The sequence below is a fragment of the Pinus tabuliformis genome, chromosome 2_2, assembly GCF_031772625.1.
Source record: "Pinus tabuliformis cultivar Carrire ecotype Pingquan chromosome 2_2, CPIR1, whole genome shotgun sequence".
Taxonomy (NCBI): domain Eukaryota; kingdom Viridiplantae; phylum Streptophyta; class Pinopsida; order Pinales; family Pinaceae; genus Pinus; species Pinus tabuliformis.
The window spans coordinates 1,293,323,095-1,293,332,432 of NC_142300.1; the positions used below are offsets into that span (position 1 = coordinate 1,293,323,095).

Below are 9,338 nucleotides of genomic sequence, written 5' to 3' on the forward strand. Positions count from 1 at the left end.
GAGGCATCTACCTCCTTAGTGCCATCGTCACTGCTCAATTTCAGATTTTGCTGCAAAGGTGTCGCTGCTGATCTACACCAATCCATCCCAAACTTTTCCAACAGATTTCTAGCATACTTCCCTTGGGTAAGAAAAGTTTGCCCAGTATCTCTGAATACTTCTAATCCCAGACAATAGTTAAGGCTTCCGAGATTTTTCATCTCAAAGACTTGTGCCATGAGCCTTTTGATTCCTCTGATTAAGTCATCTGCATTTCCTGTTAGAATCATATCATCCACATATAGAGAAATAAAAATAATCTGCCCCTGATTGTTGTACTTGGTATACAAATTTGGGTCATTTAAGCTTCTATGGAAACCATGCTCTATAAAGAAAGAATCAACCTTTTCATACCAAGACCTGGGAGCTTGCTTTAAACCATATAAAGCCTTTTTCAACCTACAAACAAGCTATTCCTGCCCCTGCTTTACAAATCCTTCTGGCTGTACTAAGTAAATTTCTTCTTTTAAATCACCATTTAAAAATGCAGATTTAACATCTAGTTGGTGTAATTCCCAATTACATTTAGTAGCTAAAGCAATAAGTAATCTGATTGTATTTAGCTTTGCTACAGGTGCAAAAGTATCATCAAAATCAATACCTTCCCGCTGTGAGTATCCTTTTGCAACCAACCTAGCTTTTAACTTATCTATACTTCCATCTGCATTAATTTTGGGTTTAAACAGCCATTTACTTCCTATAGGTGTTTTGTTTTTAGGCAGCGCTACTAATTCCCAAGTATTATTTCTAAGAATTGATTCCATCTCCTCATTCATTGCAGCTCTCCATTCCTCAAATTGACTAGCTTCTTTATAATTAGAGGGCTCTATAATGTTTAAAAACTTTGACATCAACGCATAGTTTCTCAACTTCAATGGTAATTGAGTCTTCCTACCTGACCTCCTTGGTAGGGGACTTACCTCAAATTTGTTTTCCTCTGCCATAACTGGGCCTGCTTTTTCACCTTCTTGCTGTTCTTCTTCATTCTCTTCTTTCTGCTCCTATTCCTGCTCCCTTTCATCCTCGCTACTTTCCTCCAACAGCAATGGAATGTGCCAATCATCTCCAACATCAGCTTTCCTTTCTTGTACCTGTTCATGAAAGACTACATCTCTACTTGCAAATGTCTTACGAGACTCAGGATTGAACAATTTGTATGCTTTAAACTCTGTACCATAACCAACAAGGATACATTTTACTGCCTTAGGGTCTAGTTTCTTTCTATCAGCTTTGGGTACATGTGCAAATGCCTTTGACCCAAAGACTCTTAAATGGTTTACTGCTGGTTTAAATCCATATAAGGCTTCAAAAGGGGTTTTGAAGCCAAGGAACCTAGTAGGACTTCTATTTTTCAAATATATAGCAGTATTTATTGCTTCTGCCCAAAAAATATTAGATAGACCTTTACCTTGCAGCATGCTCCTTGCGCACTCTACCAAGGTTCTGTTTTTACGCTTTGCAACTCCGTTTTGCTGTGGTGTGTGTGGTACTGTATACTGCTGAACAATTCCGTGAGATTTGCAGTATTTCATGAATTCCTTTAATTTGTATTCTCCTCCTTAATCAGATCGGAGAATTTTAATACTTTTTCCAAACTGTTTTTCCACCAGGGTTTTGAAATCTATAAAACATTGGAAAGTCTGACTTTTCTTGTTTAAAAGATAAACCCATGAATACCTAGTGCAGTCATCAGTAAACAACAAGAAATAATATGCTCCCCCTAGCGACCTTGTCTGCATGGGACTACATACATCAGTGTGCACTAGCTCTAAGATTTCTGTTTGCCTCCTCCTATCATGCACAGGGAACTGTTCTCTGTGCATCTTTCCTAAGGCACAACCATCACAGTTTAACTGAATATTACGAAAGATGGGGAGACCTTCGACCATACCTTTCTTTTGTAACAACATGAGATCCTGCAGATTCAGATGACCAAACCTCTGATGCCAGAGTTGTTCAACTGTCGACTCTCCTGCAACCATGGCTTGCTTTGATATACTTTTTGCATCCAATCAGTATAGGCTTCCAACTCGCATGCCTGTTGCAACAATTTCATTCCTGCAATCCTTTATCACACAGTGAGTCTTGAAGAATTCGACATGCATATCTTGATCAGCCATCATGGATACAGATATCAGGTTTTTCTTTATTCCAGGTACATATAAAACATTTGAAAGGTGACTAATCTTTCCATTTGGTAACTTAACTGAAATCACCCCATGACCTTTTATCTGATATCCATTATCATCCCCTAGATATATTTTTGATCCATTTATAATTTCTTCAAGACTATCAAAATATTCCTTATTACCTGTCATGTGAGAGAATGCTCCGGAATCGACATACCAGATGTCATCTTCATTCGATGCTGAAAGGGCACAGTCGACTGTGAACAATCGAAATTCATGACTGAAGTCTTCTTCTTCAACAAAATATCCTCTGTGTTTTGGATTTACCTGTTTCCTCCTTGCCTCATCAGCCTGCTTCTTATAATAACAATCTCTCTGTATATGACCCTTCTTTCCACAATAAAAGCATTTCTTTTCAAAATGATTTGCAAGAATACCTTTATGACAGTGATGTTTATGTGTTGTTCCTCCTTTCTGGACTGATTGCTGTTCTGATTGCTTCCCTTTAGATAGTCGTCGTTTTGCCACCAGCGCAAGATCGTCACTTTGGGGGTTCAGATTCAGGTTCTGCCGTCGCTCTTCCTCTTGCTGCAAGATCGCAGTGAGATCATCAAACGTGGGTGTTTTCTCCCTTGCCGAGACTCCAGTGATGAAGGTTTGGAAATCATCACGCATCCCATTCATTGTAATTGCAACAAGATCTTCATCAACCACCGCCACTCCAATGGCCCCCAATCCGTCTTTAACATCCTTAATTCGTGCAACAAATGCAGTAGCAGACTCCCTTTCGTCCATCCTCATTGAAAATAGCTTGCTTTTCAGAGCCAAAACTCTGTTTGCATTCTGGGTCTCATACAGACTTTTGATTTTCGTCCAAATCTCTGCGGACGTTTTACAGTCTCTGATGTGTGCAATGACATTGTCTTTCACAGACATCTTCAACAGGACTTTGGCCTTGTTTTCTCGTTTTTCCCAGTCTTCCTTCTGTGTGGTTGCAGTCGGCTTCTGCTCATCGCCTGTCACTATAGTCCAAGCATTCGCACCTTCGAGCAGGGTCTGGATCTTAAACTTCCAATTCGTGAAGTTAGACCCGTTGAGTTTACCAGATTCGTTAAGGTAAGATTCCATCGTATTACTCATTGTGAATCTACTTAACAACAACAAAAAACAATACTTGTCAGATGGATCTATCACCTCTGCCACCGATCTACAGTGTCTGGCACTCCCGCTCCAATGAGCAAATTCGGCGTTTTCAACACAGCCGAAACAATGATCTGATCACAATTGATCCGATCCACCTCTCCCGGATTGCTCTGCCACTTCGCCGATCCTGCTCTCCCTGAGATCGCCAAACGAAGTCGAGGTTTCTTGCAGATCTCCTCTAGCGCTTTCCCGATCTGTCTCTCCCGGACGGATCTGTAACTCCGTCGATCTGCACCGTTTGCAAACCACCAAACGAAGTTCACACTATTCGCAGATCCCCTTGGCGCTACCCTGAGCGAAAAATCCGCGCTAATTGAAAATTGGTGCGAGTATTTTAATTGGCGCGACTTTCCCGGTAAAATCCCGCGCTAATAAGGTTTTCTGGCGCTTTGGCGCGATTTATCCCTTAAAATCCGCGTTAATTCCTCTTCTGGCGCGACTGTCAGCGCAAAATCCGCGCTAATCGGCCTTTCCACTCAGAAAAAAGAATTTTCCGAGTCCGAGTCAGGTGTTCTGCAGTCCACCTGCTCAATTGAGCACAGAGCTCTCGTGTACACACAACCACAAAGGCACTTCAAGCCACACAGGCTATTCCAGCCACACAGGCAATTCCACCACACAGGTGACAAAAGATCAGGCTCACTCAAGCTGAGCTCTGATACCAAGATAAAATGTGAACAGAATTGAAAAGAAAGAGATGTAGCTCTCAGGTGTGGCCTGCACCTGGGGACTACACTCACAAAACTTGAGAGATCACTCTCATCCACTCTATTCCACAATCAATCAAAAATTACATCATTAAATACAATACTAGGAAATAGGAAGTTGCACCCGAATCCCATAACTATAGGAACTAATCCTAAACTAGGGAGAAAGTTACAACAATGTAACTATTTTCTCCACTAATATCAAAAATAATATTAATTATTCTCAACTTTTGGTTTATGCAACACACATCTCATAGAGGACTAAGTTGGTTGAAGCTCAAAGATTGCTCACACAAAAGCACTACGATTTTTATCTTTCTTTTATATCTCTTACATTTTTATCTTTCTTTTATATCTCTTACATATTCATAATAAAGTGCAAAAATTCTTCTCCTTTGTTAGCATCATTGTAAAATTAAATATATCCACAAAATATCTACTTAAAAAAAATACCTACATGGATACATGTTTGTGTCTGGACCACTGCTACAAGATTTCACTGCACTGCGGGCATGAATTCTTTAATTTGATTCGCAGATAGCTGAAAATGCAAGAAATTTTCGAGGATAGCCATATGTAAATGTTTGTTTGTCAGAGTGTGGTACATGGGACCGATACGAACAGGAGAGTACTGGCACTAGACTTTCAGCATCCTGAATTGAAAATCAATTCAGGTATGCCGTACGATTTGTGTATCTGACCCCAACATTTTTGAGAGACCAATTGTGCAGGATTGATCCATCACCTCCGAGGAAAATCAGATTCATGTATCAGTAATTGTGTTGATACTCATGCTAGCAGAACTCTTCAATATTCAACTGCATTAGATCCCGGAGTGTTGGCCGGAACTCCTTAATGGTCTCCAACTTTGGCTTCCAAGATTTGCCTGCGTTCAATTTCAGCTGCGCAAACGCCGTTGACAGCTCTAGATCTTCCTCCAAATTCAGCTTCGGCACCGGAAGCTCCTCATCCTGTGCCCCACTAACATGTTCCCCCTCCTCCAATAAGAAGACATCATTTTTCATTTCTGACGCGAGGGGAACCGTGAGGTCCCCAAATAGGGGGAGTACTCTGGCGTCGGAGTTCTGTCTGGTTGCGGCTTTCATGGCAGAATCGGCCTTCAATTCCAGAGAGCCCAGGTCTGTCGCAGAGAGCACAGAGTGCAACTTGGGCATGGGCAGAAGAAAATAGAGATGCCCCGAATCCAGTTCTTCGTCTGCCTTAAGAGGATTAATCCGACGCCCGATCTGCAAGTCGTTGGCTTGGCATACGAAGTGGTGAGGATTGTCTAGCATAAGCTCTGCCGCATTTATCGGCATGTGAAGTTCCTGAACGCTGCCATTTGAATTTATGACTTTCACAGTGCTGGAAGGTACAGAGTTCGAAGCGCAAAAGTTGTAACTGCCCATTCTGAATCTTTCTGTAGAGAAGTGTTAATGTCTGTAGGGATAAGAGGGCAGGAGGCATTTATATAAAGGACGGATCGCAATCTTAACCCGTGATTATAATAAGTGGCTACAGCTCACGTGTTGCGTTAAAAAATCGTCGGAGAAAAGTCTGAGAAACATCCTCCATTTGATGGTGATAGCCAGTTGGGCCCGACACCAATCCCACACGTAATGTATATCAACAAACGCGACGCGTGAAACTTGGATATTTGCAAGTGCAGAAAAGTGTGCCGTAGTTTAATTTGTTTTTAATTTTTCCTTAAAAACAATGAAAATTCTGCACAATTTTGAGAAAATTGGGTAGAAGTTTTAGAAATTTGGGTCATAGTTTGTTAAGTTCAGGATTTTGGGTACTCAATTTTTCTTAATGGGCACTCAATTTTTTTTATGGCGTTGAATTTATTTTAATTATTAAAAACGATTTAAACATTTAAAGTTTTTTTTGACTATTTGTTAAAAAAATTATTCGAACATTTACAAAATTTTATTAAAAAATAATTCAAATATCCAAAATTTATTGATTGCGCTGAATCTATTTCCATTATCAAAAAATGATTCATTCACAAAAATAAATTTCTTTTTGTAAGAAGAGTTTAAGTCTAAATTACATGTAGACAACCTTTGTCGATGCGTTTCGAACCAACTAGTGTGGTTCATCGTCATGAAAAGTGATTCACTCACAAAATTAGATTTCATGAAAACTACTTCACCAAATTTTTGCCAAATATTCTACAGACTAAATTGTGACCTCGTTTCAGCGTAAATTACATTAGACAACCTTTGTCCACACGTTTTGAACCAACTAGTGTGGTTCATCGTCACGAAAAATGATTCACTCACAAAATTAGCTTTCATGAAAACTACTTCACCAAGTTTTTGCCAAATATTTTACGGACAGCTTTCATGAAAACTACTTCACCAAATTTTTGCCAAATATTTTACGGACTAAATTGTGACCTCATTTCAGAGTAAATTACATGTAGACAACCTTTGTCAACCCGTTTCAAACCAACTAGCGTCCAACTAGTGTAATTCATCGTCAAGAAAAATGATTCACTCACAAAATTAGATTTCATGAGAACTACTTCACCAAATTTTTACCAAATATTTTACGGACTAAATTGTCAATTCGCTAAAATGGCAAAAAGTGGAAAGACTCCGTGTCTCGTTTCTTTGTCACTTGCATCACTCCATGATTTCCTCGACATTCCAATGGATCATTTTATTATGATGTGAGCTTTTTCATCTTTTCGGTGTAATACTTATATTGCAAGTGTCATCTTCCAACGAAAGTGGAATGTGAATGATTTACATCAGATTTTGTACATATCTAATTTGACAATCTGACATATACAAACTTTACACTTGATATACGCGGTCTGATGCAAAAAAGAACTTTCAGATCCAACTTTCCTTGGAAAGACGCCGCCGCTGATCATGACGTAAATATTACGCATGTGAATTCTTTACATCAGATTGTGTATATATCTCATTTGTCAATCTGATATATACCACATTTCCAACTTGAAATACGCGGTCTAACACAAACTTTCACATCCGACTTTCGTTCGAAAGACGCCACCACTCATCGTGACGTAAGTTTTACGCTGCTGCTCCAGAGGACATCGAAATTCCCATCACAGAAATATCTCAACATAGAAAATATTTCATTTTAATATTAATGGTGGAAAGATGGCTTCGTTTGATGAGGTTGTTCATGGGTCATTTTCATCGACTTACATCGTTAATATAAACATAAAAATGGTTTTGTTTATTTTTTTTTAAACAAGGGGTTGCAACGCAGCAAGTCTCTATTATTCTCCGAAGGTGGCAAAACCTATCAAACTCAGGTGTCAAACCAACAGTGAGGACAGCCATCTCTGGCTGCTATCCGCGAATGTCGGTTTGACTCATCACCGTTATCAAGGAAAACCACGCCACCTGTAATAACCCGCTGGTGGTCCGTAAGGGAGCACTCCTGCCAGATGCCTCTGGGTCTTGGGCCGTTAACCTGTTTCCTTACGTCCGAGGAAGACGAGCTCTTAGCCAAGCAGAAGCAGTTTTACGGCATACTCCAGGCCGAGTCTCTATTATTCATATTGCGAGAGTTGACGTGCTTTTTTCAGTCTTACTTTTTATTTACTGATCAGACTAGCTCGCAAAAGAGTTTATAAGTGAATGGAATAGAAGAGAAGTGACATCTAAATGTTGGCAATTATATGTTTGTCGGTTAGCTTCATGATCATTTGCATATTTCAATTTCTACATTTCCCAATGATTATTAGGATATCGCTAGTTATATAACCAACTGGTAGTTATATATAACTCATTAGGATATCGCTAGTTATATAACCAACTGGTAGCTATATATAATTCATTAGCCAAAAGAAAAAATGAAGACAACTTAAATGCTTGTTTTCAATCTGGGAAATAATTAACATTGCCATTTTCTCATTATATCGGTGCCCATTAGACAAACTGAAAATTGTATGAATTGTACAAGAGATCCGCGATCATGTCAACGCAATGATCAATTCTATGTTGGCAACATCTTCTCTACTTCAAAAAAAACTTTTGTAAATGTATCGTTGTTATCTAAGGTCTCAGAATCACATCTGATATCGTTGTTCGAATAAACTGACCATTGACATAATTAAATTATGCCACTCCAACATAAATTGCACCTGAAGTTAGGCCAGGATATGTTAAAAATATGCAACTGCAGTCAAATTCCACTTTGGACTGCTCACCTAATGGAGATAATGTTTGCATTGAATTCCTCTTTTAGAGAGGACCGAAATCGACCTAAAGATCACTCAAATCGGATAAGGGAAGGTGTACTTATGAAGAAAATCCCACATGTGCACATTTAATAAGGTCGGCCCTAAAGCAAAGTGGACCACCTTGAAAGGCTATACATACAAGTGCCATCTACCTCATTTTGATACAATGATGAAACACTCTTCTATCTTGTTTTTGGCTCACATAGATCTGAGGCTCATCCGCAGAGGATCAAGTTTGCTCTGAGGTGAAATAGTAGGTTCGAAGCTTGCATCTCTGATTTAGGGTTTTGGGCCCCAGTCGCAGGCACAAAAAAGAAAGGATTTGAATGTAGTCGCACGCATAGAAGCTCATCCGTGCGACTGAAGCCTTCCAGTCGCATGGACAACTCTCCATCCATGTGACTGAGGGTTTAGGGTTTCCTCAAGCCAGATCTGACCACAGTCGTTCTCATGTCAGGCTTAAGGGAGCGGTTGTGACAGCTATAGTCGCCTACATGTCACATCCTCCAAGCAGCTGTGACCTTAAATATGAAATCTCTACCGTCTGAATATTCTGCTCAGTGGTCGTAGGGTTCGGCAATTGATTGCAAACAGTGACATTTCATTGCAGGCTTCAAAATCAGAGTTTTGGGCATATACATTGTTGGGTTCATTTCATGGATGTTGTAGTTGTTTTGTTGGTTAGTTGCATAGATGAAGATATGGATCATTGTACTCTATTTTGCTATATTATTTGATGACAATCTAGGAAGAATAATTTGCAAGGGTTCTCCCCATAGTGGGTTTTTCCCTAGTCTCTATCCAATCCTAGTGTCTCTGTATAAATGTTTTTTTTCTATTATTCATTTATGTTTCACTACATTGACGATGATCATATTGTTCTTTCCACATAGTTGCATATGTTCCTAAATAATGATGTAAATATGAATAATGTTATGATGTTATGGGGTGAACTTAATGTGTTAATTTAGAAATAAAATTATCAAAGCAAAGAACAATATAGCCTTATGAAAAATTAACATGCTATCA

At 39.3% G+C, this 9,338-nt stretch overlaps 1 protein-coding gene across 1 annotated transcript; it reads right to left on the minus strand.

Annotated features, from left to right (window-relative positions):
* Nucleotides 1–3,071: 3,071 nt before the first annotated feature.
* LOC149198237 (uncharacterized) lies at nt 3,072–5,509 on the minus strand. Its single transcript, XM_089404095.1, has one exon. It carries the CDS (start codon nt 5,485–5,487, stop codon nt 4,873–4,875), a length of 615 nt encoding a protein of 204 aa, XP_089260221.1. The 5' UTR covers nt 5,488–5,509; the 3' UTR covers nt 3,072–4,872.
* Between the last annotated feature and the right edge of the window lie 3,829 nt (nt 5,510–9,338).